Below are 19105 nucleotides of genomic sequence, written 5' to 3'. Positions count from 1 at the left end.
AGCCTAAAGGTGAGTTCTCTCAAGTGTCTTCTGTGCCACCTGAAAAATGGTAAATCTGCTTACCAAAACCTCGCCACAAGACTCCCTTTTTGTCTTGGAGTAGGCTAAAGAGAGGGACACAGTCACTCACTGCCACTCAGCTGCTGAATGCCCACTTTTTTGAGGGATGGTAGCTCCTAAGAGCTGTCTATACCTCATGCACACTAAACTTGAGGCAGTATGTGAATATTCCCAGGAGCTAGTTGAAAAGATGATTTGAAGAGAGTCCCTTGTTCAGGGACCCTGGATGTGTGGAATCTGAGCTCCTGCTCAGTGCTCCCCTCAGCAATCAGTGGGTACTGTACAAACAAACAAGGGGGATCATAAATCCCACCTGGTTGCCTGTGAAAAATAATCCAGAGATGCTCACTGGGTGAACTTGATTAATATTTTCAGTCTTTCATTTAAAAAATGTTTCCCACTCCAACAGAGAGCCATACTGCTCTACACCCAAATAAATCTTATGCTCAGGAAGTTTAATGACCTGTCTAGTTTCCTAGACAGGAGCAAAATTATTGGTAGGGTTTATAGGGGCTGATTCTTGGAACTGGTGTACTTCCATTTTTTCACCAGTGACACTGATGAAGGAAGCAGGAGTTTGCTAGCGATATTTAATAGCACAGTGTGAAGATTTAATGGCATTCTACTCCTTCCTTGTCAGGAAGGCTTGGATGGTGTGATAGTGAAAATGGTACCCGTGGGTGGAATGATGTCAGCTGAAGAAAAAGGTGTATTTATGTTACAATTTTAACAGAGGAGGAAATGAGAATGAACTAGCCATGATTGAGACTCTGAAAAGAAATTAAAAGATGTGGCTTAACTCAGGCATGACTCTTTGGAGCAGGCACTGCAGAGAGGTTGTGGGGTGAGAAGCCAATCTTGCTCACATGTAATCTGTTTATTGCTTTGGTCTTTTGAGTGGGGTTGTCGTGATACTTCTTGACATAAGAGACAGTCAGTCCTGGGTCTTATGCTAGTTTGCATAAATGTTTTCTTTTTCAGAATTTGTCCTATTACCTTTGTTGTTGCTGTTCATACTTCTCTAAGAAGCTTCTTTCCACTGCTGGTGTTTAACTTGACAGTAAATGAGTGAAAAAGCACCTGAAGTACCTGTTTTTAACCATGTTACCTTGTAGCATTATTTGTTGCCTTAATTCTAAACCTTAGAACAATCAAACTCACACTAATTTTATTTTTTTTCCTTTTTTTCCCTTTTTTTCTTCCCTCAGGCTTTGTAATGTTTTAATTTTGTGGTTGGAAGAAGAGAGTTTCCAGAAAGGAGATACATACATTCCCTCTTTACCAAAGCAGTATGATGCACACAGACTTGCTAAAGTCATGCAGAATCAACAGGTGAGTTGCTAATAACACTGACAATCTGAAATCTACTTGCTAAAATGAGTCCTTGAAGTCAGTGGGTGACTTGTGTCACTGGTCTTTAATACACATACAGCATGTATGATACCTTCATGGCTCTAACCTTTTTCCTAAAACCCTGTGCTATCCCAAACTGCCTTCCTTTATGTTTGAAAGAGGACTCAGATGTAAATTTCTTGCATATCTGTCATTTCTTGCAGCACAGTACTTTTTCTGTACTGCTCTGTAATTAGTATTAGAGGGTAATTTAATTTGTAACTTTAAATAACAAATGACTGGAAGCCAAAACGTGCTTGTGTTGGTAGTCTGTAAAATGTCAAAGGTTCAAATATAAGTTAGTGAGTGTGTATTATTCTGTTCTTGAAGACTAAAGACTTAGTATAAGCAAAACCCTGCAAGAGGGGAGATTTTGGAAGGGCATTTCCTTATGCTTGCTTTGTTTTCTCTCCTACAGTGTATGTGACTGCTGGAAATACAGCCTGCTTTAGCCTGGCTGCAGTTAATCATGCCATGATCTTTTAAACTATCTTGGTCTCTTGTATTCCCTTTTTAGGAACAGATTTTTAGTAATCTCTCTTTCCCTTTGCCTCTTATTTATCAGAAATTATACCATGTGTTAGATTTCATCTCTAAGTGTCACAAGTGCTTTTCAGTCGATATCTATATATGTAATAAAAAGTGTTCAGTTTTTCTTTTAATTTTAGATTTTTTGCCCTTAATAATAAATTTCATGTGACTTAAAACTGCAGGGTATATTTTTATTTATTTGCTTTAGTTCCCCGGGTCCTAGGATGGGTGGACAGCACATGATACATGATCAAAATGGGGATGATAATTTAATTATTTTGTGCTTCAGGATCTGTGGATGGAGTATGTCAATGTGGAACTCATACACCATGAGTTTCAGGAAGCTCTGAACCTTTGGCTGCAGGTTCAGCTTGAGTCCCATACAACCTGTGCTTCTGCAGGGCAAACAGATTTCACCAATCCTTTGTCAGGTAAGAGATGAAAATAGTGTTATGGAAACTGTGCCTTAAAGACTTACTGGGATGTCAAAGCCTTGGTTCCTTTAGGAGCTTGATGATGCCTGTCAATAAAGTTATTAATATGGTTTGTTTTCTATGGGTACAGTATTTTCCTTGAAGTTGTTACAGTTTTCTCACTAAGATTCTTGTGTGAGAGGCTAACATTGATGCTTTTTGGCTTCAAGTTTGCCATGTCACAGAGCAGAGCTAGGGCTTCATGGGCAAGCTCCCCAAAAATTCCTCTGCACAGAGCATGTTCCAGACATTTTCCCAAAGTTCAGACAGCGACAGGTACAAGCAAAGGTAAAACCAGCTGTACCTGAAAACATATTTTCTCTGTTTTGTTTTTTTTAAGTTTTGTTTTGTTTGTTTGTTTTCTGTTTAGTGTTGTTTTTCCCAGTGTGTTTCCCTGGAATTTTGGTGTGGTAAAAGTGCTGTTCTAGCACAGAAGGGGTGATAGTCATGACTGGTATATTAAGGATGTGGTGAGATTGGATTTGGGGCTGATCCAAAGAAGGGGAAGGAGTGAGGGAATAGAAGGGAACTGGAATAGTTCCATAGCTGAAGTGGCACTGTTTGGACAAAGAAACTGAATGCAAATCAGCAGGAGGAGAGGGCAGACCCGGAGAGAGGCTGTGCTTTGAGGAATTGGCACTGACAAGACTAAAGATGAGGATGAGCTGTAGGGAAAGGAACATGAATTTTGATTAGAATTTTGTTTGGGAGCCTCTGTCAGACGAGTAAAATAAATGGGGTGACAGGAAAACTGGAAGATAGGAGTGTTTGGGGAAAACAAGGAAACCATTGGGTCTTTTGATCCTAATCTTTGTGTGATGGAAGAGCTGGTCATGAAAATTAGCTGGGTGAAATAAACTTTGGCAAAAATAGGAAGATTAGTCGAGTGATTTTTTTTTTTCTTTTTAAAAGGGGGAATCCTGAGAAATATTTGTCCACAGTTAAAAATGCTTCATGCAAATAAATGTTTTTGTTCAGCTTCTCCTAGTTTTCTTATTGACCAAACTTGTTTCTCCTTTTTTTTTTTGTAGCCAAAGTGAGGATCATGAATAATTTGAAGAAGTTTGATACTCCCAAGCCCCCTCTGCCACTGCAGACGATGAAGGCTCCTGTGCCAGTGATTTCCTCTGCCAGTCTCGTGAGTCAGAAAGATGCAATCCAGCTCATGCGCACGGACCTGAACATCTTGCAGCAACACGCCAGGTGAGTCATGTCTGTGTTCCTTGTGCCTCAGCAGTGTGTCCAGCAGTGCCTTAAAATGATCATGGAGTCTCTGAATGGTTTGGGTTGGGAGGCACCTTAAAGCTCACCCCATTCCACCCCGTGCTGTGAGCAGGGACACCTTCCACTATCCCAGGGTGCTCCAAGCCCCAATGTCCAACACTTCCAGGGATCCTGGGGCAGCCACAGCTGCTCTGGGCAACCTGTGCCAGGGCCTCAGCACCCTCAGAGGGAACAATTTCTTCCTGAAGATGCCCTTCACAGCAGCCTCATTTGTGGTGTTGGCACAAGACTGTCAATACTTGATTTCTGCTTCTTGTCCCATTTGTTCTATCTTTCTTCTGGTCTATCATGTTGTCATTCTACTTCTTCAACTGAGATAAGAGTGCACAAGTCTTATCTAATGACCGAGATTACCTCAGACAGCATCTAACTTCTTTTCTCATTTGTCATATTTCCTGAAAAAAATTTCCTTTTAGGCTAGATTTGTTGACAACGAGTTATTTAACCCTTTGGCACTGATGTAGTAGTTGCAATATGAAGCACCCAGGAGAGAAATCTGATTTCTGGTTCTGCTAGCTTTGCGATGAAAGAGACTTTCTGTTTTTAATATTCCTACTCAGATATCCAGCTGAATTGTTTTCAATCACAATTGGTCAATCTGTAGTCATTCTTACTCATTGTAGTCATTTAATAACGATATTATGAACCAGAACAAAAACTACTAAGCCCACGAGAGGCTGTGTCTAAACAATTCCAGCATTAATTTTAGGTGGGTTCTCTTTTTTCTTTCTTTTTTTCCCCCTTCTGACTGAATCATCACACTCCAGCTTTTTTTTTTTTTTTGTCTGGTGGAAAATTACGTTTCCTACAGAGATTATTCTGTTTAGTGTCCTTCCAGGTTGTCATCTAAAGTAATTCAAAAGAACTCACACATACTTGAGTATTTTTGTTCTTATGAACCTGTTTTTTTTATTACTTTGAAGTGCTATTACTTTGAAGTTTTAGCTCAATTTCATTTAATAAGCTTTTATGTTTTCCAGGAAGGTGTCATGAGTCTTTGTACAGCACATCAAATTGAAGTCTCCTCTGTTGCTTATAAAATCTTAGCCTTGCCATTTCCGGGAAAGACTGTGGTAATTTTATTAATAAATGCCTTTCAGAACTGCAGCTCTCTGGGAGTCTCAGCATGTTGCTCTGAACAGTGAGATACTGGACACGGTGCCTAAGCTGTATGTCAACAGGGAGGAGCAGATCACCCTCCACCTGGAGTGCAGGGGAGCTTCAAATAAAGGGTGCCAGGGAGCAGCTCAGCTCACCATCCAGGTTAGAGGCACGGCATCACCTCTGTTTTGGGGCTGTTGGACATAGAGGATGAGTGTGAAATGGCTGAATTACTGTAAAAATGGTAGTGTGTGACCAAATAAATCCACAGACATCTTAGTGATCTGAAACACCTCATGTGTAATGCTCAGAAGGAGAAGCAGATCAAGAGCTGAAGAATAAGTTGTTGCATGATTTTTTTTGCTCATGGTATCCATTCTAAACTGCTTCCCAGTGTATGGATGTGGGAATTTGCCTGCTGATAGGAATAGAAGCATGAAAATGTTTAAAGATGTTGCTTAGTAAATGAATTTTTTGATCCCCTCTAAGTTTTAGTCCCTGTGGATTAAAAGCCTTAGATAAAAGACATGAATTATATTAGTGCGTATGATAATTAATTAGGAACATGTCCAAAGATGTGTGCTTGGGCACAATGTACTGAATCTGATCAAAGCTCTCAGGGGGAAAATTCAGAGTTCTCTGACTGACTGGACTGTGCTTTGTTTTTACGAATAGCTGCAACATGGAAGAGTTTTAGCAAAACCCGTGTTAATTCTGAAATGAATATGTGTCCTTTTGTCATTTAGTTTGAAGGGAAGCACAAAAATGAAGCAGTGAGCCAGCAGCTTCATGCTTTGCGCAAAGAAGTGAGACAACTGCAGGCAGAAGCCATGAAGCCACCTTCTCTGGGTGTTGTGGAAGCAGCTGTTCACGTGGAGAATTTCATAACGTAGGTTGTTCAGACACTGCTCTGGGCAGGGGTGTTTGTATTTCCATTTTGGTATGTTGGAGTTAAAATGTGGAATCTGTTCATGTGTTTTCCCTCATGCTTGTCAGCTTGGGCCAACAATCCTGAGACCTCTAAAGGAGTATTTCTTATTATCAGAGGGTCACTGAGGCTCAACAGGGCACACACTATTGTGTTGTACTTCTGTTTATTGTTTTCTACTTCTTTTTATTGTTCTGTGCCTTATAACAGCCTTCCTAATCCTGTAAAAGCACACTGAGTCATGACACGGATGCTGTGCTAAACTTCAGGAAGTGGCAAACTTGTACCACAGCTGTCTCAGCTATAGGCTAAATTACATGATTCCAGTATGACTCTCTATGGGTTTTTCTGTATTATAGTGCAGAGCATAATTCTTTAATAGAGTGCTATAATTTGAAGTAGTTTTTCAATTTGTGAAACAAAATGTTGCAGTGGAAGCAGGCTAGATAATACCACTCTTTTAGGGAGTGTGAATAAAATGGGGTCATTCAAGGCCCTCTTGCTCACTTGAAGATCTTTTACAGTTCTTTCCAGAGGTCCACTTTTGCAACTTCATTCTCAATTTTCCAAATTTCTGCTGGGATTCTCTTAGTGTAGCTGGTTTGCTACAGAGTGTAATGATTGTACAAGTAAAAGGATTTACTTACTACTTCTACTTGTTCATTCTTGATCGTTGATTTGAAAAATTCTGTGGATGAACTAGTCCTTGGGATTTACATCTGTGAAACTGCATCTTCTTCAGCTCTTTTAATTCAGACTCAGTGGAGACAGGGATTTAATCTCAACAAAACATTTACTTGGCAATACACAAGAAAAGATTGATTCTGTTTTAATTCTTTTATTGTTGAGCCTGTGAAATAAAATGAGGTAATTTTTCTTGCAATACAAAGGTAGTTGAGATGCCATCAGAATATGATGATTACTTGATTAGAGGGAGAAATAATCCAGTGGAACTCTGCTGTGGAAGTCTTTCAGTGTTCACTTTCTGACTGTGGTTATAGAGACTTGCTAAGGTTTGGAAGTATCCATTTCAGGCAGCAAAATTACATGAGCTAAATCTGTGACTTTTCAGCCTGGATATGAGAAGGAGGGATACTCAGGGGATATCACAAATACCCATCTCAAGGCAATATATTGGCAAGAAACCTTTCTTTATTGTCACAGGTTATTCTCTGTGTGTAAATTTAATTTGCCTTTTTAACCTAATTTTTTTAGGGCCCTCATAAATATCTACAAGGTGCAGCCTATGCCTGCAATCAAGAAAGTTGGAATTGGCTTGTTTTTTACACTGGTAGAATATGTGTGTGATGAAACTCAACGCAATCCTCCCACAAGACAGTTCTTCACGTCCTGCATTGAGATTCTGGGCCAAGTGAGTTTACTTCTTGAATATGAAAATATTTTTCTAAGTTTTTAAAATTTGATTTTTGGATGCCTATTCTTATTCAAATTGCTTGCTGACATTGGGAGGTCTAACATGTTCAGAAGCCTGAAAGTTAATTTCTAAGCTTCTATCCCATTTTCTTTTCAACTAATTGTGTAATATGCACAGTCTTCAGGAAAGGCAAGGCTTGCATTTAAGCAAAATAAAAACTTGATCTGAGGTGCCTGCCTAATGTGAATAAATTGTCATTGTGCTAGTTAAATGCTAGAGTTTGGCAGATAACTAGGGTTTGGATACTTTCAGTTCATAGAAGTGTGTTTCAGCATAGACTTTGCTTTTACTTGTCACTTTCTGGTTGATGTACATCTTGTCAACTTCTGTATTTAGACATTTTCTTCTACAGCCTTGCAGTGTTCTCTGTGTAGTGAGTTATACCAGAAGTTTGCTGGAAGAGAAGATAAGTGCTTGTTGGTGGTGATAATGTTTGCTGTGTTTGTGCACTGAGAAAAATCATTAGCCTCTGCTTTGGGTCAAGATCCTTATTTTTATCTTAGATGCAGCTTATTTCCATGTGCAGCTGTCCTTGAGCACCTCTAACAGCTGAAGTGATGAGAAGTTCTTCAGAGCTGTAGTTCAGTTAAATTTTTCCTATTATCAAGCACGGCTGGTCAGATCAGGATTCATTTTCTTGTACTATTCCATCAGAAAAAAATGGTATTTCCAGGCAACATATGTGATCATAAATGCTGTTTTAAAATGTGCTAGGGAGATGTGTTTATTTTGTGTTATATCTTGTGGACCAACAGCATTTAGCTGATGTTAATCTCATACAGTGTTTTGTTTTTGAGAAAATCTTCCCTTTTTATAAAAGGACCAAAACTGTGACTGTCGAAACAACTAGCTTAAGAGATGTATTTCCCAGTTGGCTCATATTTGGCTGTTATATTTTCCACCATTCCCACTTTTTTCAGGTGTTCATCAGTGGGACCAAATCAGAGTGCAAGCGTTTGCTCCAGACAATCCTGCAGAATCGAAGGCTTTGTACTCTCCTTTCTCCTTACTTCACTCCTGTTGCCTCTCCCAGTGAATTTGTGACTTTATACGAAAAAGTTGTGGCCTTTCTGAGTGAGGATAATAGTGATGTTGTCTTCATGCTGCTGACAAAGGTAAAGTCTGGTCTGTGGGTGTTCTTCCCCTGAAGACCTTGTCTTTGGGCTAAAGAGGAAAGAAGTGCAAATCTGGTATTTTAAAATAGCATTGACCGGTTCTGTAGAGCTGTGTTGGTCATACTGAATAGTAATTTAAGCTCAAGAGGTGCTGGAGTCAAAAGAGAATAGCTTAAATAGCCTTTTCTAGCACACATAGTATCAGTATGTGCTTCCCAGGGCTTAGTGCTGAAATTAAAACCATCTCTTGATGGCTTCTTCTGCCTGATTATCTCTGCAGCGACATTCATCACAGTAGCCAGTGAATGCCAGGTATCTTATAACAAAATTTGGAACAGTGTCTGCATTTGCCAGCTCTTTTTGGCACCCATGTCCTTCCTGCCTGTCTTAAAACTGAATTAGGTAATAGCAAGTGATTTACACATATCGTGTTACTCATGATACTGCCAGTGGAGAAATTAGTGTAACACTTGGCCTTTGATACTGCTCTGATTCTCCTCTTTAGTTACAGGGTGACAGCTGGAAGCAGCAGAGAGTCTGTCCTGGGCAGGACTCTGAGCTGTCCATGGTGACAGTGGCCAGCATTGTCCCTGCTGACCGAGGTCTGAGCAGCTGCTCAAGAGGCTACAAAAGCTTTGCTCCTCCATCTAAAAATTTATGGACTATGGACATCAGGTCCAGTTTAATGCTTGTGTGGAAACTCAGATGCATCTTTATCAATCTGAGCCCCCCTGCCAAGGGCTGTTTAATAAATCTAGGGACTTCTGCGGTATGCTAAATCATAGCCTTTGGAGAGTGAGGTTTGGAGCTAGGGCTAACAAGATGCACATTCATGAGGGTTTTCTTAAACACATAAAAATGTCATGATTTTATTTCCCTGGCGATTTCTTCCTTCTCCCAGAAGTGTTGTGGCTGTCAAATCTTGTGCTTGCGAATGCTCCCTGTGCTCTGTTCTAGTTTGACCTCACGCAGTGGTTGAGCGTGGCCAAGCCGCCTCTCTCGGAGCGCACCCAGCTCCTGGAGTCCATTCACTTGGCCCTCAATGCATGTGGCCTGGAACCTGAAGAAGATATTTTGATGCCATTTAGTATCTTCTGCAAGCATTGGACTAACCTTCTCCAGTATCAGTTCCCTGACCACTACAGTGATTTCTTAAGGTTGTTTGTGCAAAGTAAGTATCTGAGGTGATGCATTTTAAGCTCCTTGTGCAGAACCCTTCTGGCTTAAAAAAGTGAACTCTGTGCAGTAGAGTTAAATAGCAACAAATGCAGTACAACTTAGACTTCCTTAGGTTTCTGTGGGCACTTTCATGTGCCTTGCTATGTGATGTATTTTTATTAGACATATTGTAGCTCTTCTGTGGCTCAGGGCACACACATCCATGACAACAGATTTTTCAGCCCATGTAGCAGGAGAAGGATGGAGGAGTGGTCTCCTGTTAATGGAAGCCCCTATTAATTATGGTTATGCCACAGTCTGTAATGCAGAAACCAAAACCAAAGGGTTTTTGATCACCCTTCAATATCAGGTGGAGAACTGGAAATATGAAGACCTGGAACTGACACTGAAATCTGCTGAAAATGTCCTGGTTGACATTTGATGCCACCCATAATCTGATGTGTCCCTCAAATGAGAGCAAAAGTACTTCTCTTTGTCATACCATACCTGCTGAGGTACCAGCTGTCTCTAAATGTGTGTTTGCGGCCAGGGATGTACAAAGTGCCTGGGAAGATCTCTAAGGAGAGAAACATGTAGATGCCAAAAGGAAATGTTAAGTTGATTACATTTGCAAATTAGAGATAATCTCTCACTCTCAAACTTGGGGCTTTCAAACTCCCGTGTTACCTAATTTTTCGTGTAGCAGGGAGCTCTAATTTCAACCTTTTTTGAGAGAAGGGGACTAACTTTGTGGTTTTCACGCGTGCATTCCCTTCTTTCTCCTAAGGCTCATCAGAGCAGCTTCTAAGCCCTGACTGCTGGAAGGCATCACTTAGAGCTTTGGGGTGTGATTCACTGGCGATTGAGCAGGGCAGTGTCAAGAGAAGTGATTCTGCTGAAGCTCCTGTGGTGAGGGAGGCTGCAAAAACTCTCCTCTCTACAGAACAGGTGGGTGCCTCTTGGGTTGATTGATATTTTTCAGGTGAAACAGCTTCCCTCCAGTGACAGATAGCACTGCTGTGCAGCCTTTCTGCAGCTGATTAACAGCTTTCTTCTTTTTACAGGTCAGAGAGACAATAGAATGGCTTTCTACATCCTTCTGCAAACTCCGACTGGCCTCGGTGGACTTCAGGACTTTCGGCCTGTTTTCAAAATGGACTCCTTATGTGGCTGAAGTGAACAAATTCCTGGAGTATCTCATTAAACGACTTATTGACACTGAAGTTGACAATTTAGCCCAAGAACCTATTGGGAGTAGCAGAATTTTAGCAGGTAATGTGTCTTAAAAGCAAATTACTTAAGTACCTAATTTCTCTAATTCTGCCTGTTAAGGGCCATTTAAATAAACAGTAAAATTTTTTACTTTGCATTTGTATTAAAATACAGATGGGAAATGCTGATGCTACTTCGTGGCCGTGTAGGACTTTATGCTTTATAATCTGAGAAGGAAGCTCTTTTATATTTGAGCTTGCTTCAAAATTATTTTATGAGGTGATTGCACTTTCTTCAAGAAAAATAGTCTTTTGCACTGAGCAGAGGTTTGGAAGGAGATACTACTGAATTTCATCATGCATGATGTAGATCTGGAGAAAGTTGGCTTTTACTTTAATTTTTAATTAATTTTAATTTAAATTTTAATTAAAACATTTTAGTATGTGGAGGTTTAAAGTGTGGATCATCATTACCCCCACAATCTCTGGTGTATTATTAAAATTATACTAATAAAACATCTTAACAATGCAAAATGCTCGTGATGGTTGTTCATACAGCCATATTGTTAACAGTTATTATCAAGCATATTGTATTTTAAATTCTTATTTGACTAGAAAGGACTGATTGAATAGTTGGATTCAATGATCTTAGAGGTCTTTTCCAGTCTTAATTATTCTATAATTCTGTGAATGTTAGAGTGAGAAAAGGATATTATATGCAAATTTAGAAAAGTGTAATATGTTCACTGTTGTTGATTTGAAAGAAAAAAGCAACTGTTTTGTTTCCTTTTAGCATTGCAGTCCTTGTATTCAGTCATTGCTGGACTCTTTAAACCATGGATACTGGTCTTGGATAAAGAAGATGCAAGGTATGTATTGCATTTTAAAATTAAATTAATTTTTGCTAAAGTAGGGACTTTAGTCCTGTAAGAATGACTTTCATTATTACCTGGTTTTTAATAATTTGTGACTGTCTTGCCTTCCATTTAAATAGGTGTCACTTTGTCATTTCCTTAATAATTACAGAACTAATTAATGACCTACATCAAATTTTCCAGGGTTTGGATAGAATAATTATTTTAGATATGACAAAGATCTTGTAATAATAACATGAGCAGAGCTTGATTATGTGAAGGATTTCACTCAGTTTTAAAAACACTGAAACTTGAATTTCAGATTCCCTTTTTTTAGCTTCCATAATATCTATAATACCTGTTTAAAAGAAAACAAAAAAGCCAAACAAATATAACCCCAAATGCCAGTGGTATGTAAAGAAACTTCAGGCTAAATCAGTGCTGTGATGATCTATTGCCTTGTGTACCTCTGCCTTCACGTGAAAAGTTAGTTATGCTACTATACATTCAAATTGTGCTTTCTTTCAAAATTAAAAGCTTTTGGAGTTGTGAATGCACTGTCAGCACTGAAGTTAAAAGGTTGTCTGCAGTTGGTGAATAATATCACTGAGAAACTCTGTTGTTTTAATTCCATCATGAAATACCAAACAAGTAATTTCTGGTTACTCTTCAGTGGGATAGTAAACTATGTAGCTCTTCTAAGGAAGAAGAGGAGAGTCCCAAAGAGCTGAAAGTGGGAGAACTGCTGATACTTGTACTTCACTGCTTTAGAATATTTAAATTGCAAATGTTTATGATCAGGTAACTGAACACTGAAATTTGTGTTGTGCCTGTTTTCAGTAGCCAGCCCTGCTACCCTTGGCTGGAGAGTGACACTCCTGTAGCCTCCACCGTGGTCGGTTTGTTTGCAGATTGCATCAAGCTTTTGCATGAGAGCTTTAAAGGTGAGCATGAAATCCTAACCTCCTCACTTCTGATTTGGAGAAAAAAAACACAGAAATTTAGTGTGCATTTTTTTCTTTGAGTGTATTTTAGTGTAACTCACAAGTTTTCATCTTCAGAAATAGACTTTCTACTGAAAGCAAGTTTTATCTGAATTTTTTTCTGTTGTTAATTCAGCAATTTTCTTTGATTCTAGAAAAGCTGTTGCCAAGCCACCATGGGGCTCTCTGGTTACACCTAATGCATTACTGTGAATGTTGCACAGCCCCCAAAATGCCAGAGTTTATTCTCTATGCTTTCCACACTGAGTTCAGAAGGCTTCCATGGAAGGAAATGCATCCTGACCAGATGCTTATGGAAGAGTTCTTTAAAGTGAGTTCATGGGAACTGTTGAATTAAGTTCGAAGTCAGTGCTGCCCTCGAAAAGAGCTGGAGAGCAAGAGACAGTTCTTTTAGCAAGTAGGCTTTTAAAGTTTGTTTGTAGCATTCACAGCTGCTCAGTTTGTGATGGATTTTTGTAAAGGAGTGCTTTTGAGTCCTAGACAAAGTTGTGGGGAGCTGTACAGCTCCCTTTTCGTTGATGTGCTTGAATGTCTCATTTATTGCTTATGTATATAATGTTTTTAGTTAGATTTAATATATTTTGCTAGTGCCATGTTGTTCTCACTTCCAAGTCATCTGAGACAAGGTAAAGCTGCAAGAGGGGGAATGAAATGATGGAGAGAAGACATTTGTCTACTCTTCTGCTGACCTAAAATGCTGCTGTAGATTTACAGTTGGCTAAGGAACTAAAAAGTATGAAAGTACTTACATCTTACATTGTACTTGCATTGTTTTACGCACCTTTTTCCCTTTCTCCTTTCTAGATTGAAAGAGGCAGCCCCAAGAGTTGTTTCTTGTTCTTGGGTTATGTTTTATGTGAAATAAACTGGGTCAGTGTCCTCTCTGATGCTTGGAATCCCAACCCTCACCCTCAGACTCACAACATGATTGTCTGTTTGCTGTATATGATGGTGCTGTTGGCAAAGGAGGAACAGCTTATAGGCAAAGAGGTAATTTTTGTGAAGGTTCCTACCCATCTCTTAAAAGAAAAATAATACTTTACTAGAAGGGACATGCAATGTGACTAAGTCCAGTTCATTGCTTCTGGAGGACTCTGCAGAGGGTCTTGATTGTCTTCAAGAAGTCCCATTTCACATCTGTCAGCTTTCTTCCACTTGCAGCATCTTCTGTTCTCCATTTCCTCTGAGGCATTACAAGATGCCACATCAAGATGTCACCAGCAGCCTTTGACCATCATTGTATTTCAGTTTAGGAAAATTACCAGAGTTCATGTGCTTTGACCTGAACGTGTTTGCTTATCAGAACCTTCTCAAGCTTCAGAAGATAGCTGTTTGCACATGGTGTGAGTCAGCCTCAGGAATTCCCTCCTTCCCTCCAGCAGTGTGTTAAACTGACACACTGTCAGGAGGTTTTTGCCTCCCAGAGCACTCTTGTGACGCCTTGATCTAAATCTCAAACTTTCTCAGCCCTGTGTTCCAGGGCATGAGCAACTTGAGAAGTACTTGTTGTACCAGTGTCACATTCCTGTAGAAGTAGTGTAATTTGTGTTAGTTCTGGATTGTCAGCACAATTCTAGTATTTGTTCATTCTAAAACCTGTAGAAACATAGAGTAGGATATAGAATATCCTGAGTTGGAAGTAGTCATGGAGTCCAACTCCCAGCCCTGCCCAGACACCCCAGCAATCCCACCCTGGGCATCCCTGGCAGCGCTGTCTAAACGCTCCTGGAGCTCTGGCAGCCTCGGGGCCGTGCCCATTCCCTGGGGAGCCTGGGCAGTGCCCAGCACCCTCTGGGGGAAGAACCTTTCCCTGATACTCATCCTGCACCTCTCCTGACTCAGCTCCATGCCAGCTGGTGTTTCTCTGTGTCCGGGGGGCTCTTTTTTTACTGCAGATATTTAAGAATAGATGAGAGCTGCTTGTAAACAGACAGCTTTCCATCTGCTGACTTGCACTGCTTGTGTGAGCTGTGTCTCCATCCCTGCTGTGCTGTTTAGGGTGGTGTTTATGAGAAAAAGCACATGTGGAGTCTCCCAGGTTGGTGGATGATTCACTGAATCAAAAATTAGGGACACAATTTCTACTGTGAACTTAGATGAACCTATTCTTAAAAATAATATTTTAATGCCTCTTTTAAACCTGTACTGAAGTGACTTTAACTTGAAGGGTCTCCATATCTTTCTAGCCATCTTTACGTTTTTACATGTCAGATTTTAACATTTTTTTCCACTGACTTTCATGCTTGATTAGAGCTACTGCAACAGTCTGCATACAGTTTTGCAAATGCTAGAGATGAAATACATGTGTTAGCTTACTGCTTGAATAAAGAATTGGTTTTCAGACAGACTCCCAATGGTCATCTATTTCTGTGGCTTTTCTGCTCCATCTCCTTCAAATTCTGAAGCCAGATCTTCCTTCCAGTATTGAGTACGGTGCATATGAATTGAAAACTGCAAAGAAGGTGTAGCTTAAACCCATGTCTTTAAATCTTCAGGAATCTCCACTCATAAATCTTCTTGGACAGACCAGCTCCCTTCCTTGGCAGCTTGTGGGCATTTCATCTTACCAAAGCATCATCAGCTACTGCAACAGTCACTACCCTCCCTCTGTTATCCTTGCTAAGGATGCTGGAGCTGAACTGATCGTGAAGCTCCTGAAAATCTCAGCAGGCTTTGGGGCATCTTCGGATAGTCACATCCACCTTGTGAGTTGAACTAGTTTTGGAGCATCTCCATGCTGTTACTGGCTTTTGCAAAGTTCTGCTTGTGTATATTACAGAATAAGGAAAGAGTTCTAGGTGTGATTTTTCTTTTTTTTTTTTTTTTTTTTTTTTTGGTCCCCTAATTGATTTTAATTTTGTTTGACAGGATGCAACACTGAAGTGCCGAGCATACATTCGCCAGGTGGTTCAGTTCCTCAGCACCTTAGAACAAAGTGGAAAGATAACCCTTGCAGTTTTGGAACAAGAAATGGCCAAGTTGCTAGATGATGTAGTCATCTTTAGTCCCCCAGGTTTGTGTTGAAGAAATGGCAAATCACCTTAAAGCTGTTCAATGCTTTGTTCTGCTGAGTAGATTGATCTGTGATGATTTAATTATTTGCATTACTGTCATGTGTCCCTTACAGGCAGCAGGGCATGGTGCTTTGGTGATGTATATATAAGTGGTATATTAGCACAAAGCAAAAATATGAATCTTACTCCACGGAGCTGTCAAGAGTGACAGAACCAACATTAAAAACAGGGGTTGTGTTGTGAATAAAACTGGCTGATACACAGGAGCTTGAGGGATAAATTTCTTTGTCATCTGGTGGTTTAGGGTTTTTTCTAATTTTTATTTTACTCGTCATTTACCTCTTTTTTAAAGGGAGGAATGACACAAATCCATTCTCTTGGTCCTGAGCGATTAGAAGTAATGGCTACAAACTTAAAGTGGGGAAAATTAGGTTAGATGTTAGGAAGAAAGTCTTTACTCTGAGGGTGGTGAGACACTGGCACAGGCTGCCCAGGGGGGTTGTAGATGCCCCAACCCTAGCAGTGCTCCAGGCCACGTTGGATAAGTCCTTGAACAACCTGGTCTAGTGAAAGTGTCCCTGCCCATGGCAGGAAGGTTGGGACTAGATGATGTTTAAGGTCTTTTCCAACCCCTAACATTTTATGATTCTATGAGTGGATTCTCACAAATGGTTCTAAATCGTAAAACTAGTAAAACTTGACAGTATTGACATAGAAGAGGTATATTGGTGTACCCTAGTGGTATGGTGTGTCCAGACACACAGGATTTATCTAGATCTCCTTTTTAGTACCAGTACTATCTTGAGGTTCCTCTGTCAAACTGTGAGTTCAGGTGAAAACTGTGTCTCGCTGTAGTCCGCAGAAATGGTTGTGAGGGGCTGTGTCTCTTCTGCCCATGGCCCACAAAGATGTGTAACGAGGAAGACCAGTGTCCACACAAAGTGTCCAGTGGTGAAGCTGAACCTGGGTTCCAGCGTCTCTTCACTGAAATGCTTCTCTGCTTTCTGACTTGCAGACATGGATCTGCAGACGCGCCACCTGGCCCTCAGCAGCCTGTTCACGGAAACGCTGATGATGCTGAACAACTCCAGCATCACCACGGCCGAGTCTCTGCGGGGCAGCCTGCGCAAGTGGATCAACAGCAGAGTGCAGGGGCTGCTGGCCATGCCCCTCCTCACGGCCGCGTGCCACAGCCTGGCCTCCGTGCGCCACATGGCCGAGACCACAGAGGCCTGCATCACTTCCTACTTCAGCAAGGGTAGGAGCCTGTCTCTGTGTCACTGCCTCTGATCAGTCCGGGATGCCACTGTGCACAAATCGTCTGGAATTATGAAGTGCTTGAGGTTGGAAAGGGTGTTAAAGATCACCTTGTTCTGGCCCCTCTGCCATGGGTAGGGACAAGGGGAAATGGCTTCACGCTGATGCAGGGTAGATGGGATATGAGAGAGAAATTCTTCCCTGTGAGGGTGTTGGGGCCCTGGCACAAGTTTCTCAGAGAACCTGGGGCTTCTCTATCCCTGGAAATGTCCAAGGGCAGGTTGGACGGGGCTTGGAGCAACCTGGTCTAATGGAAGATGTCCCTGCCCATGGCTGGGGGTGGTATAAGATGGTCTTTTAGTTCCCTTCCAACCCAAACTATTTTGTGATTCTGTGATTGTGGTTTGGGTTTTACAGCTGCTCTAATTGTGTGTTTCCTTAATATCCATACCTGTCTCCGTGAAAACCGATTTGCTCTGTGTAGTGTGGCTGTTTTTCCAGCTAAAGTGGAGGACTTCATAAAAAAAAAATCACCCCAGGAGAACAAAAGACATTTTTCCCCTTCTCTGTAGGGTGTTCTGTAGGCTAATTTAAGAAAAAAATACTCTGGTTTGGTAAAACTCTGTAAGTGTGGTGTGCGTGGTTTTCTTTGGTTTTTTTTTTTCTTCTATTTTTCTGTTTACATAATCCTTGTGGAACTACATTTCTGTTTCTTTCACTCTGTGGAAGATTTCAGTACACCTGAGGGAAATACTTCTAATTCCATTGCTAAAATGTTCAAATTTTAGTCCTGGCTGAATGCTGAGAAAATAATCTCACCTTGACCTCAAGGAGGTGCCCTATGATAGTGGAATTTTTCTTTCCTCTCCATCAGTTGCATGATATGCTGATTCCCTGAAAAACACCTAAACCAGCCCAGATTCTCTTAACTAGTAGCCCTGGTTCTTAGGTTTTACCAAGTGCTGCTTTCTCACACGCTTTTTATTCTTCTGCTTTCTTCAAAGATTCCCCTCATCACCAGGAGTTAGGCTGGGGCCCTATACTTGCCTCCCTCCAAGTTCCTGAGCTAACCATGGAAGAATTCCTGCAGGAGTGCCTGTCTTTAGGAAGCTACTTGACCCTCTATGTCTACCTGCTGCAATGCCTGAACACTGACCAAACCCTTACCAATGAAATGAAAATCCTGCTGACCATCAGCAAATGGCTGGAGCAAGTGTACCCCAGGTATGAAACTTGAAGCTTCTGAATGTGCCCAAACTTTTAGATTATTATTATTTATATTAAAGTTTATTTAGAGTTGTGTAGCTGGTATAATTAGGTGGCCCTGGTTAATTAAGTTAATTTCAACAGGCTGCTGGATGAAATGGCCTGTCCTTCTCTATCTACTAATACTGAGTCTACCCATATGCAGTGCCAACAGAAAATAGTTGTGGTGGTTTAAGAGAAGAAGAAATTTAATTTGCTAGCAAATTAGTGAGTTTCAGTCATTTTTCAGTCAGATGAGCTCGGTTTCAATGACAGCCTGGATCTGCGCTCAGTTAAAATGACCAAAAGCAAACCCTGAATTGCTCTGGGTTCCACTTCCCAGCGTGTCCACAAGGTGGGATGTGTTATGTGCTGAATATTCAGTCTGGTATTCTGAGAGACCTGGTGCTGAAAGCTGCTGGATGGGGCCTGTGCAGCAGCTCTGAACCAAGTCTGGAGCCAGTGGATCTGGTGGGATGCCCAGGGTTGGTGGCCTGTATTGCTGTAAAACTTCTCAGATAACTGGGTTCTGTGGGGAAAGGATGCATAGCCTTGGGGTCAAAATAAAAATACTTAACATATGTAACAACTGTAGTTAGAGTTGCTGCTGAAGTTGCCAGGATTTAGCAATCCTGATTATCATTTTTCTGTGTTAGCGTTGATAATGTTCATGTTTTCTGTAAAAGAACAATTTGGGAAAAGGTATGTTCCCACTGTTTCTTGAAATTCAAAAAACACTTTCACTGTGGTACGTACTGTAGTAATTTGATTGCCAAGGTGTGAAGGAGACAGCAAAGCCACCATATAAAGCAGATTAAACCTTGCTCTAAACATCAGATCTGAGATTGCCTGGGATAGGAAATGACTGGGAGGAGTAATGTGAGGATAGTCTGATGCAGGAAACTCATGCTGGTGCTTTATGTGGAAAATCTGAGCTTGTTAACTTGAACTGCCAGCTGTTTGGGGAAAGATTAAAAATAGCATAGGGGGAACTTCATTTTGGGCTTTACTCAACAAAAATCTTCAATGTTTCCTAATCTCAA

At 40.8% G+C, this 19105-nt stretch overlaps 1 protein-coding gene across 3 annotated transcripts in view; it reads left to right on the top strand.

Annotated features, from left to right (window-relative positions):
- Positions 1 to 19105, top strand: part of EPG5 (ectopic P-granules autophagy protein 5 homolog) — a 55111-nt gene that overhangs the window by 31082 nt on the left and 4924 nt on the right. For 2 of the 3 annotated variants that reach the window (XM_032095954.1, XM_032095953.1), the window contains exons 24-41: positions 1269 to 1392; positions 2273 to 2414; positions 3488 to 3659; positions 4841 to 5003; positions 5588 to 5730; positions 6985 to 7141; positions 8125 to 8319; positions 9277 to 9490; positions 10265 to 10425; positions 10542 to 10749; positions 11482 to 11557; positions 12383 to 12486; positions 12681 to 12856; positions 13351 to 13536; positions 15042 to 15251; positions 15415 to 15559; positions 16576 to 16818; positions 17822 to 18041. In XM_032095954.1, the coding sequence (XP_031951845.1) occupies positions 1269 to 1392; positions 2273 to 2414; positions 3488 to 3659; positions 4841 to 5003; positions 5588 to 5730; positions 6985 to 7141; positions 8125 to 8319; positions 9277 to 9490; positions 10265 to 10425; positions 10542 to 10749; positions 11482 to 11557; positions 12383 to 12486; positions 12681 to 12856; positions 13351 to 13536; positions 15042 to 15251; positions 15415 to 15559; positions 16576 to 16818; positions 17822 to 18041 (3039 nt within the window). The remainder of the gene's footprint in view (positions 1 to 1268; positions 1393 to 2272; positions 2415 to 3487; positions 3660 to 4840; positions 5004 to 5587; positions 5731 to 6984; positions 7142 to 8124; positions 8320 to 9276; positions 9491 to 10264; positions 10426 to 10541; positions 10750 to 11481; positions 11558 to 12382; positions 12487 to 12680; positions 12857 to 13350; positions 13537 to 15041; positions 15252 to 15414; positions 15560 to 16575; positions 16819 to 17821; positions 18042 to 19105) is intronic. The other variant, XM_032095955.1, reaches the window with a different exon arrangement.

Source organism: Corvus moneduloides, chromosome Z, assembly GCF_009650955.1.
Source record: "Corvus moneduloides isolate bCorMon1 chromosome Z, bCorMon1.pri, whole genome shotgun sequence".
NCBI lineage: Eukaryota > Metazoa > Chordata > Aves > Passeriformes > Corvidae > Corvus > Corvus moneduloides.
This window is presented reverse-complemented; position numbering and strand designations above follow the sequence as displayed.